The sequence below is a fragment of the Mirounga leonina genome, unplaced genomic scaffold (assembly GCF_011800145.1).
Source record: "Mirounga leonina isolate KUSES-001 unplaced genomic scaffold, KU_Mleo_1.0 Mir_176, whole genome shotgun sequence".
Taxonomy (NCBI): Eukaryota; Metazoa; Chordata; class Mammalia; order Carnivora; family Phocidae; genus Mirounga; species Mirounga leonina.
This window is the reverse complement of record NW_023270454.1, coordinates 7,874,653-7,899,161: the sequence shown is the minus strand read 5'-3', so window position 1 is coordinate 7,899,161 and position 24,509 is coordinate 7,874,653. Positions and strand designations below refer to the sequence as shown.

The 24,509-nt window shown below is 47.5% G+C and overlaps 1 protein-coding gene across 5 annotated transcripts in view; it reads left to right on the top strand.

The window, feature by feature from the left end:
• SCARA5 (scavenger receptor class A member 5) overlaps positions 1 to 13,395 on the top strand; it is a 116,054-nt gene extending 102,659 nt beyond the window's left edge. For 3 of the 5 annotated variants that reach the window (XM_035022621.1, XM_035022619.1, XM_035022623.1), the window contains 2 exons: positions 2,267 to 2,464; positions 11,312 to 13,395. In XM_035022621.1, coding sequence (XP_034878512.1) covers positions 2,267 to 2,464; positions 11,312 to 11,448 — 335 coding nt within the window. In that variant the 3' untranslated portion in view covers positions 11,449 to 13,395. The remainder of the gene's footprint in view (positions 1 to 2,266; positions 2,465 to 11,311) is intronic. The other 2 variants (XM_035022622.1, XM_035022620.1) reach the window with 1 other exon arrangement.
• Positions 13,396 to 24,509: the final 11,114 nt, after the last annotated feature.

The following is a 24,509-nucleotide window of genomic DNA, read 5'->3' as shown; positions in this document are numbered from 1 at the left end:
GAGAGAGTGAGGGAAGGTGGGTGGGGGGATGGGGTAACTGGGTGATGGGCATTAAGGAAGGCACGTGATGTAATGAGCACTGGGTGTTATATGCAACTGATGAATCAGTGAACTCTACCTCTGGAGCTCATAATACACTCTGTGTTAATTGAATTTAAATAAAATTTAAAAAAAAAATAAGAGAGAGAGCATGAGCGGGAGGAGGAGCAGAGGGAGAGGGACAAGCAAACTTTGTGCTGAGCACAGAGCCCTACGTGGGGCTCAATCCCATGACCCTGAGATCACGACCCGAGCCGAAATCAAGAGTCCGCTGCTCAACCGACTGAGCCACCCAGGCGCCCCCACATGATTTCATTTGGTCTGCACAATAGCCCTACATGTTACCCCCATGTCACAGTAGGGGACATCCCCTTAGAGAGGCTGTGAGTCTTTCATAAGATCATCCAGGTAGAAAGAAGAGTTTTCTCTGTGCCAGGTACTGTTCTAAGCTCTTCATGGATTGCCACATCTCACTGATTCTGTGACACACAACTTCACATCTCTGAAATTTGGAAGCATCTCGCAATTGATGTAATTTGCCACTGTCACTGGCCGAACTTTTTCCTTCTTAGTAGCACATATGATAGTGATGTGCCTTAAAAAAGTGGCATCTTAGATTTGATGAGCTACTGTCTCCCACTTACGGTGAGTGGGAGAGACAGAATTCACACCCAGGCCTGTCTGGCTTCACACTTTCATGCTCACAGCCCAGTGGGAAAGTAGGCACAAATGCTGGAACTCGGGGCTGAGACATTTCATAGGGACCTCCCCAGCTACCGTGTTGCACAGCAAGGCCACCTGCTAGGAGAGTCTGGATCCTCCCTTGGTTTTCTCTGTTCCCCCTCCTCCCTTGCAGGCATGACTGCTGGTCACCAGGTCCCAAAAGGTGGGAAAAAATCTCGCAATCACACTCCTTTGGGATTTACCCAAATGAGTTAAAAACTGATGTCCACACAAAAACCTGCACAGGAGGGTTTATAGCACCTTTATTCATAACTGCCAAAACTTGGAGGCACATGTCCTGCAGGAGGTGAATGGATAAATAAAATGGGGCACATCTGGACAATGGAATATTCTTCAGTGCTCTAAAGAAATGAGCTATCAGGCCACAAAAGACATGGAGGAACCTTAAATGCATATTCCTAGGTGAAAGAAGCCAATCTGGAAAGGCTGCATACTGTATGATTCCAACTGTATGACATTCTGGGAAAGGCAAGACTGTGGAGACAATGAAAAGATCAGTGGTCAGCAGGGGCTGGGAAGTGGGGAGGGATGAGTAGGAAGAGCACAGAGGATTTTTAGGGCAATAAAACTACTCTGTAGGGGCGCCTGGGTGGCTCAGTTGGTTAAGCGACTGCCTTCGGCTCAGGTCATGATCCTGGAGTCCCTGGATCGAGTCCCACATCGGGCTCCCTGCTCGGCGGGGAGTCTGCTTCTCCCTCTGACCCTCCCCTCTCTCATGTGCTCTCTCTCTCTCATTCTCTCTGTCTCAAATAAATAAATAAAATCTTAAAAAAAAAACCAAAACTACTCTGTAGGATACTATAATGGTGGATACATGTCATTAGACATTTGTCCAAACCCACTGAATATACACCAAGAAGGAATCCTAAGGTAGACGGTGGACTCGGTGATAATGACCTGTCAGTGTAGGTTCATTCCGCCGTGGGCTCTTAACAGTGGGGGAGGCTGTGTTTGTGTAGGGGCAAAGGGGCTACGGGAAATTTTTCTGTGAACTTAAAACGGTTCTGAAAAAATGAAGTCTATCTTTTTTTTAAGCTGTTATTTATTTGTTTGTTTGTTTATTTATTTATTTATTTATTTATTTATTTGAGAGAGAGCTTGCACACCAGCCAGAGCAGGGACAGGGGCAGAAGGGGAGGGAAGGGGAGAGGGAAAGAATCTCAAGCAGACTCTGCGCTGATCACATAGCCCCATGCAGGGCTCCATCTCACCACCCCTGAGATCATGACCTGAGCCAAAACCCAGAGTTGGACGCTAAACGACTGAGCCACTCGGGTGCCCCCCAAAATGAAGTTTATTAAAAGAAAAAAAAAGGTAGAGAGAAGCAGACTGATCAAGGGCAGGGGTGAGACCCCAGGGTTTCTGCAGGTCATGGTCTGGGTCCCCTCTGCCCCATGCGGGGGTGGGGTAGGGGGCAGGTCCCCCGTGAGGGCTGGGGGTGCGGGCGAGCCCAGAGCTCAGCGGTGCCCCGGGCTGCTCCCAGCAGGTGGCGTGGATGCCGTGATGATCCGGCTGGTGAACGGCTCCGGGCCGCACGAAGGTCGCGTGGAGGTGTACCACGAGCGGCGCTGGGGCACCGTGTGTGACGACGGCTGGGACAAGAAGGACGGCGACGTGGTGTGCCGCATGCTGGGCTTCCGCGGCGTGGAGGAGGTGTACCGGACAGCGCGGTTTGGGCAAGGTAAGCCCTCTGGGGGAGAGGGCCCAGGAATGCTCGTCGGGTCTCCTCCCCAGAGCCTGAGTCCCGCCAAGGGTCAGCTGACCTCTGCCCCCCACGCTTCCTGCAACGGGAGGCTTGCTGTCCCCCACGCAAGCTGGCATGTCTTCACACAGTTCTGGTTATTAGAACATTCTTCCTTTCCTTGGATTGACCTCCTTTTATTTCTGGTCTCCTGTCGGATTCCCCTGGGGGCTCTCCTTCTCAGCCCTGCGTCTCCCTCCCACTTAGCGCTGTTGCAGTTTCGTGATGGAGCACAGAGCGGGCCAAATGCTTACATAGCGCCCATTGTGTGCCAGGTTCGGTTCTAAACATGTTACAGATAGTCACTCATTTAACCCTTACAACACTAGGAAGTAGGTACAGCTAACATCACCACTTTCCAAATGAGGAAACCGAGGCACAGAGAGGTTGAATGACCTGCCCCCGGTCACACAGCTAGCAAATGGCAGGTGGCTTAGGAGACCAGGCTCTCATCCATTCTGCAGGCTGTCCCTGACCCTCTCTGAGGCTTTTCTTCTTCAGGTGAATATCTCCAGTAACTCCATCTCGTCCTCATGTGACAGGATTTTGAAAGCCTTCACCATTTTGGTTGCTTTCCTTTCAACCTGCTCAAGCGCGCCTCCCTTCCTGCAGATGGCACAAGGTGCTGTGAGGGAGGGGTGCAGACCTTCTCTGGGCAGATGCCCAGCTCCAGTCCCCATCCACGGCACTGTGTCTGTCCCTCAGGCTCGCGCTCTGCATTAGTCTGCTCGGCCACTGTAACAAATAGCACAGACCTGCGGAGCTGAAGCAACAGAATTTTGTTTTCTCACAGTTCTGGAGGCTGGAGGGCCCACAATCAAGGTGTCAGCGGGTTTGGTTTCTCCCGAGGCCTCTGTCCTGGGCTCGTGCGTGGCTGTCTTCTCCGTATGTCTTTACAAGGTCTTCCCTCTGTGTGTGTCCTAATCTCTTCTTATAAGGACACAGTCATCTTGGATTAGGGCCCTCCCTGATGGCCTCATTTTACCTTAATCACCTCTTTTAAGGGGCCTGTCTCCAAATAGTGACATTTCGAGGTGCCAGGGCTTAGGACTTCAACATAGTAATTTGAGGGAACACAATTCAGCACAGAGCACTCTCTATACCGTGCCATGCTTGCTGTGACCACCACCCAAGCGACACACAAAATGGGATCACTTGTTAAACATCCATGGCACCACATACACTTTCACACTCAAATACAAAATTCACGTTCACACATGCTTTTTCCTCTGTCAGACCTTGACCTTGAAGAAACCTGCGTTGACTCACAACTACAACAGTCCCAAATGCACCACGCAGGACTCCCCACACCCATAGGAGAGTGTGCTGACCTGTGGCTGTGTGATCTTGTTGCTTCTTCCCTGTGGGTCTTGGCGTCCCTGTCTGTAACTTAAAAGGGCTTGCAGACTCTGTGATGTGCCTTCCAGCTTGAGTCCCCTGGGATTTGGAATGCTCCTGTCATAGGACCCAAGTCCTGACAGGTGTGGAGAGGGATTTGGACCGATCCACTCACACTCGGTTGCCAGGTCTCCCTTGTGACCTGCACAGGAAGAGACAGCCCAGCTGTGAGCGCTCCTTGTGTCGTGGAGTGGAGCCAGGCATGGTCGCTGTCCTGCCCGATACACTGGCTGCCAGAACCACGGTGCTGGAAGGCTAAAGGGACTCAGGGCATGGCGTGGGGGGGGGGGGGGGGGGACTGGCGCATCCGCTCCAGAGAGAGAAACAGAGCCACTTCACATCCAGGCTGGCTGTGGCACCCTCCACTGCTCAGTCACCCTTCGCCTCATCTCCACTAGGGATCTCCACCATAGCCCTCTTCCCCACTAGGGCCCCAACTCCTGATCCCAGTCTGCCGGTTCCCAGGGGCTGGGGCAACTCTGATTCAGAATCTCAGCCCTTAGACTCCCAGGCACTGTTGTAGACTGTGTCTCCCCCGAATTCATATATTGCAATCCTAACCCCCAACATGACGCGATGAGGGGGGGGAATCTCTGGGAGGCGATCAGGTCATGACATGATGGGACCAGCGCTCTTATAAAAGAGACCCCGGAGAGTTCCCTCGTCCTCTTTCCCTGAGGATACACAGAGAAGGATGCAGTCTCCCACCCAGAAGAGAGCCCTCCTCAGAGCCCAGCCATGCTGACACCCTAATCTCGGACTCGCAGCCTCCAGAGCTGTGAGACATAAAGGTCTGTTGTTTGCAAGCCACTCAGTCAGTGGTACTTTGTTACAGTCAGCTGAGCAGGAGGAGACAATCCCAGGGGCTGAAGGTGACTGGTGAAATCTGTTGTGACCACCGGCAGAGAGCAGCTGCCTGGCCCCGCCCGCCCGTCCTGCGCACCCGTCCTGCCCCCTTCCCAGTCCGTCCGGGCCCCGCCCGTCCTGGCCTCTCCAGCGAAGGCCAAGGCCGGGGCGCGGGGGGAGTTCAGAGAATACAGCCCCTCCGAGGGCAGCCCACCCGGAGAGAGCGCTTTCCTCCCACTTAAAGCTCCGGGCCGGATTTCAGCCTGTTTTCTTCAAGGAAAAACGCCATTTCTGTCTGCATGAGGAACAGGGACTGTAGGAACAGTCCTTGCTTTTCCATTCTTGCCTTCAGGGAGGACTCCTTCCTAGGGAGTGGAAGTAAAACCTGTGGGGACGAAAAATATCAGAAACTCCTTTAGAGAAGCCGAAACAAGTCGTTTGCATGTCACGGGCAGTGTTAGTCCCAAACTGAGACTCCATGGCCTCTTTCATTCCCCCTTGATTTTTGTAGCATGTGACAAGTGGGGAAGTTCTGAAATCGCCCCTTCTTTTTTTCAAAGATTTATTTATTTATTGGGGGGGAGGGGCAGAGGGAGAGAGAGAGAAAAAAAATCTCAAGCAGATTCCCCTCTGAGCAAGGAGCCGGACGCAGGGCTCGATCTCACAGCCCTGAGATCAGGACCTGAGCCGAAACCAACTGAGCCACCCAGGTGTCCCTGAAATCATCACTTTAAACCAGTCAGTGCAAAACCGGACTCCCTTCCCCGTACATATCACATCTGCACTGTCATTTCCCCGTCTCTGTCCCCATCTAGTATCTTACGTGATATTTGAGACCTGGACAGGTAGGCCGGCCAGGTGTTATGAAGGGGCTCACAGCAGGTAAGAGAAGGGGCTGGCCCAGCCGAGGCTCTTCTGAGCCCTTGTTCCGAAGCCAGGCTGCTCTGCCTGCTTCCTCAGCAGCTTCTAGGCCCCTCCCATCGCTGGGCACTAGGCTCGGTGCTGGGACACGAGGTTGAGTAACCCTCGCCTCCAGCCTCAATAGCTTCGGTGTAGAGGGAAAGGCAGGCGTGTTTACTGAATCTTATGCTGTGGTGGCTATGGGGGCGGAGCGGGGGGGGAATGCTGTGGTGGCTATGGGGGCGAGGGGGGGAGGGGATGCGGCCTCTCGTGGCAGCGGTAGGGCCGTGCCTCAGATTGGGATACCCCTCTGACCACAGCCCTCTTCCCCACCAGGGCCCCAACTCCTGATCCCAGTCTGCCGGTTCCCAGGCTCAGTCTCCCAAGCCCTGGCCCCTCCCTCCATGGCTTGGCCTCTCTCTGTGCCCTCTGGATGTGCTTCCTGCCCTGCCCGCCAGGACTGCCGGCCCGTCCCCCATCCCGCTCTCTCCCTCTCCCCATCCCTTCATCTGGCCAGTCCCTGGGTCCCACAGATTTCACCAGTGTCTACTCTCTGGTGTCCCTTGATTCTGTCCCTTCCTCTTTGTCCTCCCTGCTCTTGCCCTAGGAGGCCAGGCAGGGTAGAGCGGTGGTTAGGAGCTCAGGCTGTGGGTCCAACCCAAGTTAGAATCTCAAATCTGCCACTTCCAGCTGGTGGCCTGGCACAGCAGATTTTATCACCTCCCCTAGCTTGAGCCCTCCCACTTTTGAAGGATGGTGGCATTTGCTAAATGAGATCACGTGTGTCAAGCAGTAAGCACAGTGCAGGCCCTGGTGTGCTCACTTCTCTGCTCTACGTTGGGTGGAGGTCGGGTGCCAGTGAACGTGGGTGCAGGGGTGGCTGTGACCCTCCATGAGCTTCTTCCTCACCTCCAGCCTGGCTCCTGTCACCTCCCTCCTCATGGCTGCCAGAGTTCTTTCTGAAACGAGATCCCTCCTACTCTGCCTCCCACCTCTCTCTCACCCTCCAGCCACATGCGGACACTTGTGTTCTCTGAGCTCCTATGGCTATTTCACGTTTCCGTATCTTCCCACGTTCGGTCTGGAACGCCTTCCCCTCCTTCTTCATCTAGCTAATTCCTAGTCAGCTTTTAAAGTCAGCTCAATCATCAGCTCCTGAGGGGAGCTTTGCTGGTGACTTCCATCCCCACCCCATTCCCAGCTCCCCTGGCATCGTGTCTCTAACATGGCACCTCTCACGCTCTCCTGAGCTCTGATGCGAGTGTGAACATCTTGAGGGCTTTACCTTCCCAGCTCCAAAACCCAGGGCTGTGTCTAGGACTTCATAGGTACCGGCTAAATGTGAGAGGGAGGGAGGAAGGGGGTGGGGTGGGGGGACAGGGGAGGAAGGAAAGAAGGAAGGAACTTCTGTGCTCGCTAACCTGAGTCCTCCCTGGTAGAATACAAGAGACTTCCAATTCCTGGTAGTTCTCTTAGGGGTCTGGCACCATAAAAGTTTCCCTGGACAGGGCTCAATCATCAAAGTATCCATTTCTCTGGGGAAAAAAAGGCAAAGAAATCGCCAAATGGGAGAGACTTAAAGGTGTTTTTCTTTTTTTAATTTTTTTTAGAAGAATTTATTTATTTGACAGAGAGAGAGATAGCGAGAGCAGGAACACAAGGGGGAATGGGAGAGGGAGAAGCAGGCTTCTTGCCGAGCAGGGAGCCGGGATGTGGGGCTCCATCCCAGGATCCTGGGATCATGACCTGAACCAAAGGCAGACGCTTAATGACTGAGCCAGCCAGGCGCCCCTTAAAGGTGTTTTTCAATTTTAAATGGGTCCAAGAGCTGTTGGAGAGGGAGGAAATGCAGTTGGAGCAGATGGCTGGTGATGGGTGGAAGGAGGTCTAGGAAGAGGGGGCGGGAAGGAGCCCAGCTGGGAGGTAGCCTTGGATCTGCAGGGAAGACCTCTCTAGGAGACAGACAGACAAAAGGAGGTGAGGATGGGTACAAATGCAGCTAGATTTGTAGGTGAGAGTGTGAGGGATGGAATTGGGAGTGTTTACTTCTAATCATATTATTAAGACCAGTTTTTGCCTTTCTCCTCTATGATAAGATCCAAATATGGGGAGGTGGCTTTGAGCACATGTCAGCAAACATGAAAGGGCCAGGTAGTAAATATTTTAGACTTTGTGGGCCAATGGTTTCTCTCACTACTCAACTCTGCTTGTGTAGCACGAAAGCAACCATAGACAAAACATAGTCAACCAGTGGGGCTGTGTTCCAATAAAATTTTATTTACAAAAGCACAGTGGGCTGACATGGCCCATGGTTTGCCACCCCTGGCCTGGTGTTCATGCTGTACACTGCGTCCCTGTAAGGCGCAAGTCCCGGACTGCCTGCACGTCAGAGGCCTGGGACATAGTCTCTTGCCCTTAGTCGTTATGGGGCAAGTCACTTAATCTTTCTGAGTTTTCCCATCTCTTAAATATCTGTTTGATAAGCTGTCCTGATTACCTGTGTGTGAGGCTCTGAGGGGAGCCTGGAGGATTCAGTGTAACTTATTCCTTCTATTAATATTACTCCAAATAAACATGTAGAAGCTCAAATGTTAGCTCCATGAGGCAGAGGTTTTTCTTGTTGTTCCATCATTTTTTTGTTCGTTGATGTAGTCCAAACACCCAGCATAATGCTGAGCATGGAATAGGCCCTCAAATATATGTTAATGAATGAATGAACAAACGCATGAATGAGGAGGATAAAATAAAATCTCCACTTACTCATTCCCAACAATATGACCTTCAAGCGGCCCCTGGTGTCTGAGTGTCAGAAGACCTGGCCTCTGGTCCCAATTTTGCCCCCTCAGGATAAAATGTCACCCTATTGCTTCCTTTTTCTGATCTAAACAGTGGGGAGCAGAGCACCCTACCCTGCGTTGTCCCAGGGCTTTGTTAGGGAGCTTGCAGAGATAGCTGTGCAGAAGTACAGACCTCAATGAGAGAAGGGCTCCTCAGACCTGAATGTGCATAAGAATCATGGAGATCTTCTTAAAAATGCAAATTCTGATTCAAGTCTGGGCGGAGGCAGGCTTCCGTATTTCTAACGAGCTCCTGGGTCATGCCGACATTCCTGGTTTTGGGGCCTCACTTTGAGTCCTCAGATGTCAGTTCTAAAGCTAAAGTGATGATTGGTGCATAGAGTGGGATTTCCAGGCTCTCTGACATGGCGAGCAGTGGGGCTGGTTCACAGGTTAACTGGCCGCCCAGCAATGCCCCATAATGCCGTGAGACTGTAGCTATCAAGCGCTGCTGATTTAATGAACCAATTCTTATTTTATTAGCTCTTACATGACTGCAAAATAGCCAGAACTTCCTGGCAAAAACACCCACCAGAGTTTGGAGTTTCGTGAGCCTATATACGCATTTGAGCTGGTTACCTTGGGCCTGTTCTGTATTTGTCAGTTTCCTTTATTGGCTTCTTAATTTGTTTTGGGTGTGACTAATCCCATAGAGCTCTTGGGCCTGCAGGCTTTTCCTGGGTAATTTGTAAACTGATGTGTTTTCCAGGAGACATTTAATCTGCAAATTATTGCTCGGCCTCAAAGGGCTTATTGTGTAAGATGCACAGGGTCTCCCGGCCAGGGAAGAGGCTCTTGTGAAGAAGCAAAGGCCAAGACAGCAGAAGGAGGCCTCTCCTCCTCCCAGCTCTGTCCCCACGTTCACTGCTCGGCCATCCCATGACAACAGAGGCTGAAAATCCCTGTGTAACGAAAATACGTCTAGAGCCACATAGCTCATGTGGTGGACTTTGTGGGCAGCAGAAAGGGTTCAATGTTTCCTGGACGTTCTTTGTAAAGAGAATTCCCCCATGTGGTTCAAGAGTGAGTGGCGGTTTGAAGGTTTTTAGAGTTGTCCCGACAATTCCTCTTGAAGGAGTTGTCTGGACGCTGAGAGATGGGACAAGGAGGAGACAGGGCTAGGGTCAGGGCGTGGTGCCAATCCCTGAGCTACCTTTTTTATAGGGTTTTAGTAGATTTCGAAGTCCTTTAAAAATCAGGAACAATTTATTGCCTCATCTGACTTGCCAGGTTGACACAGCTAGTTTATGACCTTTAACCCCATGCTTTTTGGGGCCAGCTCATAGACCTAACAAGCTAGGGTCCTGGAATGACCAACAATCCTGGTTTATCCAGAAAGTACCTGGTTTTAGTACCAAAATTCTCACATCCTGGGAATCCCCTCCCAGTTTTAAAACTGAAATGGTCCCCCGGATGGGGCTGGGAGTTGAATCAAGGCCTGTCCTACTTACTGTAAATCCCTACTTCTTCTGCTCCATTGGTGCTTCTCAAACTGCAGCACATAATCTCTTGGTTAAAATGTAGATTCTGGCTCAGTAGCCCTAGGTGGGACCCGAAGTTCTGCATTTCTAATAAGCTCTGGGTAATGCTGATGCTGCTGGTCCAGGACCACACTTGGAGTAACCAGGCTCTAAGGCACTGCTTCTGTGGGTGTCCTAAAGCTCAGTCACATTTCCAGAGGGCTCCCAAATGGGCTCCCATCATCTGGGGCCTGGCATGGCCGTGAGCACAGAGAACATGGCAGAACCATGAGTGATGGTCCTGCCAGTTGATCAGTGGGGGCTCCAGGTGACTTGTGGTGTAGCCCACTCCCCTCTCCACTGGCCCCTCTGGCCCCAGACAGGCCCTCTCTATTACCTCCTGGAGCCTCACCCAGCTGCCCTAGTCCTCTGACATTCATTGAAGAACTTCAATGCCAAGTTTCTATCTCCCAAGTTTCTTTTCATTCCTGGGAAAGCCAATGAAAGTGAGTTATCAGACCAGCAGGCGTGTCCCCTTAAGATATGGGTAAGCAGGACTAGCTGCTGGAGAAACTCCAATAGATTGTCTTAGGGACCTTATACTTTGGGAACTGATCTAATTACTTCTGATTAGGGATGCTTCTGCCTGTCATTAAATATATGTTTGGCCATAATGTTAAATTCGGGGGTCCCCTGCCATTCTAGCACCACTATTTTGGGCTTGTAGGATGGAACCATCTGCTTTAAATTTCAAAAGATCGGAGGTAATGTTGGCATTGACCTACTTGGTTATGGGGCACTGGATCTGTCCCATCCAGGGTCTATCGGACATTGTCCCTCAGATCAGCCCATGCTTGAGTACTCAGCAACAAAGGCTGCAAGAGATTATATCTCAAACGCCATGAGGTGTCGCATATAAAGCATGGGCCTATGACAACTTGATCTTGAGTTCACACCCTGCCACTTAAGAGCTGAGCAACCTTGCACTGATTGCATCCTGAGCCTCAGCCCTTCATCTATAAAATGGGTGTAGTAATGTCTATCTCACAGCCCCATGATGAGGATGGAGGAAGATCACACACGTGAGACGTCTGACATGTAGGAGATACCAATATATACTGCCGTCACCACAGTTATTATTATCCTGGCCTCAAGGAACTGAGCCTAGAAAATGAGCATTTGGTCTTGGTGGGCGGTGGAGGGGGCAGGCGGGAACCACTAGATTTGAGAATTGCCAGCAGAGTCCGGAACAGCCTGGTCAAGAACAGACACGGCAATGCTCTGTTTGTCTTCTGTCCTGCTCTCCTGCATGTCTGCTAAGGAACCATGTTGACTTGTCCCCACAGGCACAGGGAGGATTTGGATGGATGATGTCGCCTGCAAGGGTACAGAAGATTCCATCTTCCGCTGCAGCTTCTCCAAATGGGGGGTGACAAACTGCGGGCACGCTGAGGATGCTGGGGTGACGTGCAACAGACACTGAACGTGGGCATGGTCCAGGGTCTGGGGCCCTGCTGCCGAGCCTCCTTCCTGCATTCCTGGGGTGCGGGCATCGCCTCTGCCCTGCCCAGCCTGGCATCCTCCGGCCCACATATCCCTGTCCCAGGACCATGGTGGCCTGTCGTCATTCTCCTCTTGGGCATCAGCTCCAAAGTACAACTCTGGGATCTACTGGATCGTCATTTTGCCCAGCCTTCCAAGCACCATGCATCAGGACTCGATACCCATGCTTGCCTTTGGTCTGTCGGTTAAATGCTGAGAGTCTGCTGGAGAGAAAATGCAGCAGGTGGATTTGGGAGGGAGGCCTGACAGGTGATTTACTCTTCAGAGAATTCCCTTAGTTAGGCCAAGAGTTTTGACATTTTCCTTCCCAGCAAGAGACTATACCAAATGATTTCGTTCTTCCTTCTTTACTCTGCCTCCGTACACCATTCCTTAGTCCGGGGAAGTGACATAGAGAATGGGCCCCCTGTAGGAGTGAGAGGGAAATGCACAGCCCCTGCAAGAGACAGCCTGGCTTTGGAGAAGGGCAGTGAAACTGACATCCATAGAGTGACTACCCTGTGTACTACATAGTATCTTGGGTGCTAAATTCATTTATCCACTTTGCAGCATTCCCCCAAGGCTTGTTAGCTGGGGTAAGACCTTACCTTTAGGTAGCACTCAGCTGACCTGTTCACCGGGCACTGAGAATGACAGTAACCATTGTTTCTACCTGAATCCTAGAGTGTCTTTACTAGGCTTGAGCAGGGAGCTCGGGTGCAAGGCATGTGGGACTATAGGGTTCCATACTCCAAACCTACAGGGTATAAGATCAGACACGGACTGGCTTCCAGGCCAACCACCCACCTAGGAGGAAAGCTGATTTGAAGGGTGACATGGGGGCTGTCTGGGTTAAACTGAGACCAACACTCAGTCATCTGGCAGTCAGGGTTCAGGCCAAGTTACTTGTGTCTTGGAGCTGTTTGGAGATGATGATATTGAACTTTCCAGGACTCTTTGGGTGTGCTCCTGTGATCAGAACATGTGTCCTGATGGATCCTGTAGGGAAATGAGGATTCCCTATAACGTCTGGCAGAAGAAGGAGCCATGGGGCTCTGCCAGTCCTTGGTCTGCACCCCTCTCCTGGTGACAGGGAGATCATATTCTGCTTTTGACATGAGGAGGAGGTCAAACCAGGCCATATACGTCGTGTTCTAGGACTAGGGAAGCTGCATGGTAGTAAGTGAGCACAGACTCACCTCCCTTGGGGAGTCATAGACTGAGTCAGGCCTTGGATACACAAATACCTGTCACATGGGGTGAGCATCAGCTTGGCTAGGGAAGTGACACCTGGGACCATCCAGGTATAGGACCAGCAGAGTTCCTGGCTGACAACTAAACCAATATGTGCTATTGGTGGTTTTTTGCTTACAATATGCTTATTATCCATTAATGTCCTAATGATCGGAGACTCTCCTGATCAATTGCTATGTTTACATTACACGCATGTACTCATGCATCTTTTTCCAGAACCAGTATATTATGCATATATAAACATAGCACTCTTTACTACATAGCTCAGAGCATTGCAAAGTTTACATTAAAAAAAGAAAATACCGAAGGTGGAAAGATGTCACATTGAACGAAATAAATTCCAAGTCAGTTCTGGCAAAAAATCCAGTTATCCCATTGATGAAGACCCACATAACTTTCTTATTTGGTCTTTTCATTTGGGGAAACACAAGTCTTGTTTTACATCAAATAAAAATCACAATGATAAGTGTTTGACCCTTAATCGAAAAGTCTACTAGTTTACATATTTACTTAGGAGGACATGGAAATAACCATGGACCTGGATTTCAGGGACTAAAGGAAATTAGGCCTGGCCTAAAATACATCAGACCTTTTGTAAGAAAGAATTTCAATAAAGCTAAGAACATGTCACTAACAAGTTTTACATCACATTCTTTCTCCTGAAATTCTGGCAAGCGTGGGAAGGACTGGTAAAAACGGGATGGTCTGATTATTTCTCACCGGGGATTGGTTGAATGGGCAGCTTATGAGAAGCTGCCTTCAAGGGCGCCTGGGTGGCTCAGTCGGTTAAGCGTCTGACTCTTGGTTTCAGCTCAGTTCATGATCTCAGGGTTGTAAGATCAAGCCTCCTGTCAGGCTCGGCTCTGAGTATGGAGCCTGCTTGGGATTCTCTCTCTCTCCCTCTCCCTCTGTCCCTTTCCCCCACTCACTCACTGTTGTTCTCTTAAAAAAAAGAGAGAGAGAGAGAGAGAGAGAGAGAGAGAGAGAAGCTGTCTTCATACTTCTAGAGGACAATAAACACAGTCTAGGCCAAGACCATGGTGGAACATGACGTCTCAAGCCTTCGTAGGTAACCTAAGGAAAGGGTCCCAGGCAACAGAAAAATCAAGGCCCAGCTTATAAGAGAATTGCATTTTTATTTGATCAAGGAAAGAACACCTATCTATTTCCTTACATCTCCAGAGTTCTTACTTGGGAATGAAAGAGTACTGACTATAATTATCTTCCCTCTGTCATAACCAGAACAACGGCCAAACTGCTTGAGACATATAATTTCAAACATTGGACAACATGTAACAGAAGACTGTGATCTTTGAGAAAAGGCAATAAGTGAGGTAAGCCTACCCTGACTTAGGCTCTCTGCCCGACTGCAGCACAGTTGAGGGGAACCCCGAGTCAAGGAATCTCACTAAGGTGAAGAAACAAAGACTGAAGATAGGGGAGGCCAAGGTGGCTGGAATTTGCAGTGCACAGTGCTCAGAGTAGAGAACTATACAAAGAAAGTTCTGGAAAGGTTCATAGGGGTTCCCTTGAGTTGTCAGCTGAGTAACAATCTGTGTGAAGCCCATGAGGCCAGCTAAAACAACTTCTGAGGAACATACCATTATCAGAGCTCAGGCAGAGCTGAGAATCATTTGAGTTCCTTCCAGGTTGAGTGGGAGAATTGCCTAGGGGACTGCAAGTCCTTCTTGAAAACTCTTTAGCCTATTCTAATTCGGGGAGGGGGGGTGAGCTGGTGGAGAGGGATAAATAACAAAGCTGCAGTCAAAACCCCATCTCCATTCCAAAAAGGAGTGGAAAGTGGAGGGAAAGGAGAAGAAAAGGAGGGAAGGGAGAGGGGTAGTCTATGGAGGGTTGAAGGGAGAACCATTCCAAGACAAGACAAGTGATTCACACATTTGACATTTTATAGAAATGTTAGCATGACTGTCATAAAACAATGCAACTGGAGAAACGAAAGGGTGCTTATGGTGGAGAGAGTTTTGGCTCCTTTCCACATATCGAGTCCACTAGAGTGGTTGGCTTAATTACAGCACACATAGGCCCCAAAGGTTGGTTCTCACCAGCATTTGAGATGAGGACAATAGTGGTGTCTTACAGACATTAGACGGGGCAGAAAGAGACGGACCACTGACTGCCCTCCTCCATGAGGACTGTTCCTAGTACTGGCCGAGTGAAGCTGAGGAGGAGCAAGAAATAAATAATTCCAGAAAAACAACAAACAGCCTTAAAACAGGCAAGTCTCCAAAACAGAAGTCTTGGACCCTTCAATAACCACTTGAGTTATAGTCCCAAAGAGCTGAGAAATATTTCCTGGCTCCTTGCCTGGCCCACTTCCCTCTCAGCCCCACCTGTGTCCACACCGGGGTGCTTTCTTACCCCATCATGTGTTCTCCTCAGTGAGCAGAAGGGTGTGCTGGCTCTGTTGCCTACCAGGGCTCCAGGCACCGGGAGCTCATTCTAGGTCTGAGGGAAAGACCTCTCCCTCCCGTGACTGACAGATTCAGATCAGTTTTAACAGACACAGTGAATCTCCTTCCTCTCTGAGGCAACTCACGCTCTACCCACAGAAGAATGGTTGTGACAAAGTTCCTCCCTTCCTTCATGTGCCTGTTCATTGAGTAAGTGTTTACTGAGTGTCTACCACGCGCGAGGCCCTGTCCTGGGGACAGGAGACACAGTGATAGAGCAGACCCATTTGGTTCCTGCCCTCATGGAGCTTACATTCTAGCTTTTAACAGGCTCTTGGCATGACATTAACCACACAAGAATAATCATGTCCCGCAACAAGAAATGTACAGGTGAAAGGGACGGTGGTTGTTGCCAAGCTATTTATGCAAAACACAAATAGCTCCATTGTTTAACAAATCATCCTTCTTGCTAGTGAGAGAACGAGAGCACAGGTGGTGCTGGTTATGCAAATAACCATCAGTAGGAAACGGGGATGATTAACGGGTAAGTAGACATGTCTGTTCCTTCAAAATAGTAGTAGATAAGCAGAGGTCATATGACAGAAACCACAGCCAGCATCCCTGGAGTATTTACCCACCATGGGACAGACTCTTGGGGCTTTACAAGAATGAACTCCCTGAATTTTGATAAACCCTGGTTCATCCCAATTCTCTGGGGGTGGAGGGGAGACTGAGGTCCTGGGAGGATCACTCTGTGGAGAAGTTAGGACTTGAATCCAAGAAATCTTAAACACAACACCATAAGTAACACAAGGAGCCATGGTACTAGAATTCGAAGAGGTTAACCTGATGAAGGGGGAAATGGAGATCATAGATCAGTTATGAATACACATTTTTCAGCCCTTGAGTCCTGTTACCCTGCTTACTGAAATAAACAGTTCTGTATTCGGTTACCTATACTGAAATGATCCTGATGCACCGCCTATAGAGGGAACCCATGGCAAGCCCTTTAACAAAGACCAACCCACATAGAACAATCACAGACTCCCTCTGACCCCCAATGGATTCTCTCAAGAGGTTGGAGACTCCTCCTTTCTGGTTGATTCTGGAAGATCTCAACTTTTCAGATATTTAAAGGAGTCAGGCAAGGGTGAAGTTATGGAGCTCCTAGGCTCTATTCTCCTGCTACATCATAAAAGGAGTCCATCTGTGATCCAAAATACTTTGGGTGTCTTTCTTTCTCTTCCTATTTTAGTCAGCACCTTTGGTCTTTCTGAAATGATTCCTAAAATCTTCCCTTGTGGCAAAGGATTTCAACCCAAGTCATTTTCGAGTATCATTTCTTCCCTCTTTAAAATTATTTGACATATTTATTTATTCTTGTGTCACAAATCAGACTGAAGAGGAAGTTGTTTGACATTTGGAGTTGTATAACTATGCAAAGAAGAATGTCGGGTAGGTCCCACCACAGCACACGCTAATCATAGCAAATGGGGTAACATTTCCCAAATCAAGATTAAGAGCCATTTACTATTTATGCTGAACAGATTTCCTGAGCTATCCAGTTCCAATCAGACAAATATCTTATTCCTTCCATGTGTTTCTGAGACACAGTTACACATGAGCATAGAAAACTAGGACGTTAAGAAAACTTTCTTAAAGGACAATCTTTTGAGATCATTTGCAGATAGCTTATTCCTGGGCAGTATAAGGCAAGGGGCAGGTGGGATGTCTCCCCATTTACAGAGAAAGGTGTATGTCAGAAGAGAGAGGGGTCAGACTAGAACATGAGCTTAAATGGTGGGGGAAAGGGCACCTGGGTGGCTCGGTCAGTTAAGCATCTGCCTTTGGCTCAGGTCATGATCTCAGGGTTCTGGGATTGAGGCCCACATCCTCAGGCTCCCTGCTCAGGGGCGAGTCTGCTTCTCCCTCTGCCCCTCCCCCTGCTCATGCTCTCTCTCTCTCTCAAATAAATAAATAAATAAATAAATAAATAAAATCTTTTTAAAAAATGGTGGGGGATAAAGGTGATTTACAGTAGGAAACTCAGGACAGGAGTTGGGTTTGTTAGAAACCAATGAAACCAACTTTTCTGGAGCTTTTTATGAGGAATTAGAGTTTCAAGTTGGGAGCCAAAAACTTCAGATTCTGTGATATAAAGAAACCCATAGAAAGACAATTAGAATCAGGGCTCTTATTATAAATAGTGGGCATCCCTCTCCTACAGTCAACTTCTTATCTACAATTCCAGGCAGTAATATCTTCTGAGGGCAAGATTCCTCATGTAAGAAACAGGGTGTTTGAGTAAGTAATTTGGTGATTGTTCCATATACTTAGTTGACCAATCTCCTTGGACACTGTGCCTTCCTTTAGGGTCATCTCCCATCAGATGCCTTAGTATGGGCTTTCATTGGAACGACACTGGCAATATAAAATCCAGAGCCATTAATTTTCTAGTCATTCCAGTAAATGTCAAACCAGTAGTCTTTATTAAAACAGTTACATATAATATTTGCTCATTTTACTAAAATGATGACCATAACAAGCAACACTGGATCAACTGTCCAGTCAAGTACATACTTCTCTCTGTGTGGTATAATGCCCATTCAGACTCTAACCTTTTACAAAGATTCCATCATAATTCCTTGCTTCTTTTAGAGTCCAAAGCCCTGAACCTGCAGTCCTGGGATGTCAGACCGGCTTGACATCCAAAGCTCTTGGTACTTGGCAATGGCCGCTCTGAACATGTGTATCAACGATTAAGTTCATCGTCTCTCAGCTCCAAACACATCTTAACACTCCACTTCGCGATACTTTGTGATACTCTGCAAACTGTACTTGTGCTTTGCGGGCTCCCTGTGGCTTTCTTCAGGTGGGCAGCACCAGGGGGAGGCTGCGAGGCTGGAGGACAGAGAAGGCTTAATCCTGTCCGCACCTGTCTGCCGCTCCAGGGAGAAAGCTGTTCCCTCCGTGAGCTTTTCTTGTTTGCTTGAGATTTCTGTAAGCATCACCCCAGCAAGACATCTCCTGGTAACACCTGAGGTACCTTCCAGGAGCATCAGCTGGATCCAGACTACAGTTTTCCCAACACTCGTAGAACCAGCCTCGTCACGCCCTCATAGAGATACCAGCACCTACCACTGGTGTCTGGCCCAGGGCTCTGCGCCGCAGCTCCGTGGGATCCTTCTCTAAAGGCTCTCCCTTAGTTCCCCTGGTTCCCCCAGCTACAAGGGATGGTGGTTGCTTCCTACAGTTGCTACCACCATGGTCTCATTGAATTCGCCTTTTGCACTTTCAGTTTTCTGGTTACCAGCTTTTTATGTTGAATGTTCTCTCAAATAACTGGTATGGCTTTGCCCTCTGGCTGGACTCCAACTGATACAGCAATCAAAGCTTAAAAAAATCATTGCCAGTGACTCCCTCCTTTCAAGATAGCCACTGAAAGCCACCATTTCTTCTAGGCCAAGGCGCATTTTTAAACACTTAAACCATTAAGTAAAAAAAAAACCCAAGAGTTTGAAAAGCATCAATAAGTAAAATTGGCTCTCCCCTCATTTGGACTCAAAGAAGTGGAATGAAAATGCAGGAAGTACTTACAACTTGCAAGGTAATCTCCCTGCGTCAGTGGCCTTCAAACAGTTCTGTAGGTTAGTTTTCCCATTTTATAAAGAGAGTGGCCTTGAGAAAAGATAGTAACGAACCCAGGGTGACAACCAGTAAGTGGCAGAGTTGGGACTTAACACTCAAGATCTAAACCCAAAGGCATACCATGTTGCCTCCACAAGCTGGATGGCGTGGACCCGTCCCTTCTCAAAGGCAAGGAAATGAGTTAATTCAAACTGAATACAGATGGTACAGTTCTAGAACACAGGAAAGCGGGTCTTAACAATGAAGAAAGCAGCATTCTTTGCCTCCAGAAAGCTGTCAATCTAGTGGGAAAGACAAGATAATGCCAAAGTGGTCTTAATTAGTGCAATCCCAAGGAGTGGGGGAAATTGCGATGGGGTAAGAAAGGACCTCTCTTCTGGTTGGTGTTAGGAACAGTGATCTTTGGACAAACATGTCATTACCAGCTCTTCTTCAGCAGTTAGTAATTGACTCTGCTATGGAATATCAAGAATGTGGAATGTGAGGGGGGAAGAAAAGAAAAAGGAAAAATCGAGAAAGGAAAGGAAACTATATTTATTGGATACTTAATAGTTGCCAGACACTGTGCTACAGGTTCCACTTACATGGACTTATTTAATCCTCATGGCTACCCTATGAGGAGTAAATTCTTATTATTCCCATTTTACGGGTGTAAAAACTGCAGCCCAGAGGAGTTAAGTAACTTGCCTAGTGTCATGTAGCTATTAAAGGGTAGAGGTTTAAGCTCCTGTCTAGACCAAGGCCGGGGCCACAGGCCTCGAGACAAGATGTTGGACTTGAGAGATTGAGGAAATGATGCTCACCCTTGGTGCTTCTGGCTCTCCATAAAACAAAATGAAAGATAGGAAGTTGGTAAACCAACCATCTTGTGCCTCATCGACGATGCCTCGGACATACTGCTGATGCTTACAAAGAAAGGAGATGGGAATTCCTCAGGGTAAGAAAATTAGATTCATTCTCTTGCTGACATTTGCGTTACCACATTAGGAGGGGGGAGCCTGGTCTGTTCTTCGGTGCTTTGAAATGTAGATTAAGAAAGAATTCACTGAAAATTTAAGCAAAAAGGCATTTATTTGGGCAATCAGAATTGCAATTCAGGAGACACAGAGTGAGGTAGAAACTTAAACTGTGTCTGAGGATGACAGAGAGAGGCAGAGTAATAAAGGGGAAAGTTTACAAGAGTAGTTCTCATTTAGGTCCGCTATGCGAAATAGGGATTGAAATTAGATCAAGTGGGGTTGGTTGGGCTGATATGCAAATGAGGGACTGAAGCTTGTTAAACTGAAATGACCCCTTTCCGAGTGAAGAATGGGGATGATCCAATTGCCAAGGTAAGGAGGAAGTCAAGTCCAGGCTGAGGGCTTGTAGCTGGCTTAAAATTTCTGAAAGTTCACAGCTCTTCCTATGAAGATGTGCATAAATTCTTCTTCTCATATGGCCTCCTGGCCCTATTTTTAGAAAGACTCTCAGCTGGGCTTGCTTGCTCCTTTTTGAAATCTCCTTTTACACCAGTGAATTATAGTATGGCTATCAACCTGTGGTATGTCCGTCCCACTCTTACTTATAACCTATCATGAGTACAGCCCGAATCCAAATATTGCTGCAAAACCTGTCTTCACTGCATCCGATTGCTGCTGCATGGACCAAGGCTATCTTGGATGGCCATGGTCACTCTTTATGTTCGCAGGGAATGCAAATCCCAACATATCTCGGTTGTTTATCTTGACTGCCTCTCAGAGCATTATGCTGGTATGATGCTAAATGATCCCCTCCCTGCCAGAGGTAAAGTAGGGAGGAGTAAAGGGGATGGAGGTGCTGAAAACCCCACCCTGCATTAGAAGCACGTCGGAGCTACATAGGCGAGGCAGGCCTGTTAGTATATGAGCAGCCTTCTGAACAAGTACATTCAAGGTCATGTAGGTATCTACTCAAAGTATATAACAAGGGCTTCTTGGACCTCTTCCACCTCGTTAATTGACCCTTACCCTTCTTTTCTTCCCCTTTCTCCCCCCAAACATTCTATGTTGTGCCTAATTTATATTAAGAAGCCTAGTTTATATTAAGAAACTGAATGACGGCCTGCTTTTAAGTTTCTTAATTTGTACAATAGCTGGAAATAACACATCCAGATACTTATTGAACCTTTCCCTTAAGACAGGCACTCTGCCACGTTCTGGAGACACAAAAGTTAAAAAGACAGTCTGTTCCAGCCAGGTCTCAAATGATTGCAAAAAAGAGACCCACTCTAACTGGTTCACCTAAAGAGTTGCATGCAAGCCACTCACTACTTGGTCTAATCAGCTAAGAGACCGTAGTCACGCGGTACAGATCCCTCTACCCTCGTGTTAGGGTTTTTGGAAAACTCGGATGAAATTTAGATGAAAACTGAAGTGAAATTAGAGTTAATTAATTAATTTTTCAATGCCAAAAAAATGCATCAAGAACTTGAATACTGCAATGATCTCTGAAGAAACAGAATCTACAGATGGTTTAATAGGTAAGCTCTAACAAACATTCAAAGCACAGAGCTTTGCAAGTCTTACACAAGTACTTCCAGAGAAGGGAAAAAGAGAGAACACTCCCTCAACTCACTTGATGAAACCTGGACAACCTTCATGACAAAAACAAGACAAAAATGTATGAAAAAGGAACAATCATAGGCCAATCTCACCCATTAACATAGACGCGGATATCCCTAACAGCATATTCGCAAACGGAATCCAGCAGAATGTAAAAAGCAGTCTACATCATGCCAAGTTGGATTTATCCTAGGAATGCAAACTTGGTTTAACCTTAGACAATCTATTAACGTAACAATCTATTAATGTAATCATCACATCAACAGATTAAAGGAGAAAACGTGTATGGTTATCTCGATCAATGATAGAAAATTCAATATTTGTTAATAATAAGAACTCTTTGCAAATAAGGATAGATGGGAACTTTTCCTAAAGGTATTCATCAAAAGCCTATAACACGCATACTTAGATGTAAATATTGGCAACTTTCCTTTTAAACATCAAAAACAAGGTAAAAAGGTCAGCTATCTGCGAACTTGAGCAACACGACAGACATCTTAACCAGCAGGGTAAGAAAAGAAAAAGAAATAAAAAGTGTGAGGACTGAAAAGAAAGAAACAAAGCTAAGTATTTGCAGATGATATGCTCTTATACATAGAAAACCCAGACTGTGGACGAACTGTTAGAATTAATATGGGGGTTAAATGGAGACAAAAAGCGAGGTAAACACACAGTCCTTCATTCTAATATCTGCTCACTTATACTGCTCACCTATACTCCTAATTCTGAAATTTTGTTTATTTTTTTTAAAGATTTTATTTATTTATTTGACAGAGAGAGATATAGCGAGAGAGGGAACACAAGCAGGGGGAGTGGGAGAGAGAGAAGCAGGCTTCCTGCTGAGCAGGGAGCCCGATGCAAGGCTCCATCCCAGGACCCTGGGATCATGACCTGAGCCGAAGGCAGATGCTTAACGACTGAGCCACTCAGGCGCCCCCTAATTCTGAAATTAAAAAAAAAAAATGAAAAATTATAATCCAGTGTCAATTTTTAAGCTCCTCAAAAGATATGAATAGCGGCTGATTGCTCCCATGAAATGTTTAAACAGATGGACTCATTGCCAATAACTTTGGAGCAGAGAGTACTGTGTGGAGGCCCATGAAGCCTGGGCCATGTGGCCCCAGGCCATCTCTTTAGCTGCATCATGGCTGGCTGCCCACTCTCTTGCTCCCTCCACTCTGTCTACTTGACAGGCCCAATGCCATTGCCTCTGAAGAGAGAGTTCTTCCTCCCTGTGCCCCACTCTTACCCCTCACTAGTACTGTCCTTCAAGTCTCAGCCTATGTACTACTTCTGGGGGAGCCTTCCCTGATCCCCACACTAGAGTATGCCCCCTTTATAATCAGCTACTCTGCTCCCCTGTTCTTTCCCTTCCATATCACTGTTCCCATTTGTCCAGTGTCTAATTCCCTCAGTAGACCATCAACTCCACAAGGGCAGGAACTAGTTCTCCACTGTGTCATAAAGCACCCGCTAGAGGGCCAGACAAATGCTGGATGTTCGCTCTCTGAGAAAGGAAGATAGGCAGGCAGACAAATCTCCTTTCTGCACTAGAGAGAGAAGAAAGAGAACTTGTATGTTGGGGGCTGGGTAGACGGATGGTTGGGGGGAGAAGCCAGTGTGGACTTTACTTTCCAGGGAAACATTCCCATTCTACAGTATTTTAGAATATTATTATTTCTAAAGTCCACGTTGCCCAGTAGCAGCTTCCCAACCACAAACATAATGGGATCTTCTCTAGAAATTCCATTATCTAATCTGTTATTACTGGTGAATTGCATTGCTGGAAAAAAAAATTAGTAGGCAGAAATGTTGAAATTCTCAAATAAAACATCTCAATGGTGAATAACCACAGTTTGACATCATTCACTGGGCAGAAATTTGATTATAATTGGGGGGGACATTTGGTAAAATAGAAAGATTATGGAATATGGAATTAGAAGAACTGGATCCAATTTCCTCAACTTACTGAATGAACCTCCAGCCTCAGGATCATCATCTAGAAGCCGGGATATTCTTATACACCTTATGTTATGAGGATTCAGAAATACATGTTATGAGAGACGATGGACTCTGAAAAACAAACTGAGGGTTCTGGAGGGAAGGGGGGTGGGAGGATGGGTTAGCCTGGTGATGGCTATTCAAGAGGGCACGTTCTGCATGGAGCACTGGGTGTTATGCACAAATAATGAATCATGGAACACTACATCAAAAACTAATGATGTGATGTATGGTGATTAACATAACAATAAAAGATTAAAAAAAGAAATATATGTTAAATTGCAAGTCTTTTACAAAATCTAAAGGGCTGTGCAAATAATGACATTTATATAATAACGGAAGACTTTGGCCTTTGGTTTACTGGGAAGACGGTCATTCTAATTTAAAGTTATAGGGAATTGATGGATAATGCGATACAATACAAATACCTTATTAAATAAATAAATTCTGGGACCAAAACAAACCATATTTCCTTGTATTACATTGTTAGTGTGGTGATATCAATCACATATTTACCAGAATTGTTAAGCAAACACAGGATTTTGAGGTTTTTTTAATCACTCCATGGGAGTCTACTCGAGACAAGAGGACCCCTAGAGTCTAATTCTCTTCTGGAAAGGCAGACACTGAGGAATTTGTAGTGTGGACAGCTTCAGAATACACTCATAGCCCATTTCTCTGTAGCTTACTGGGTAACAAGGCCAAAGAGCTTAAGGGAATCTGATGGGCGGGAGGATAGAGTAGATGAGTAGATGGCAAGTAAGCCGGGAGAGAAACACGGTCAGGAGACTTTTTCTTCTCCAGTGAGATCACTGTTGGCTCTCTGGTGACATCTTCAGGCTAACGAGAGAATGGGAACTGAAAGCCTCCAGGAAAGAACGAGATGTCTATAGGGCCAACATCCACTAGATTTCTAAAGCCCACCGTCATGTGTGCATGAATCCCCCAGGAGTTTTGTTCAAACCTGGCTGCTCATGCAGTAGGTCTGGGGTGGGACCCAAGGTTCCACAGGTCTGTATCCCTGGTGACGCTGTGGCACTGATTGGCCCCAACCCCGTGTCAAGTAGCAAGGCTCCAAAAGACTTTCAGAGCATTGAATGTCAGAGGAG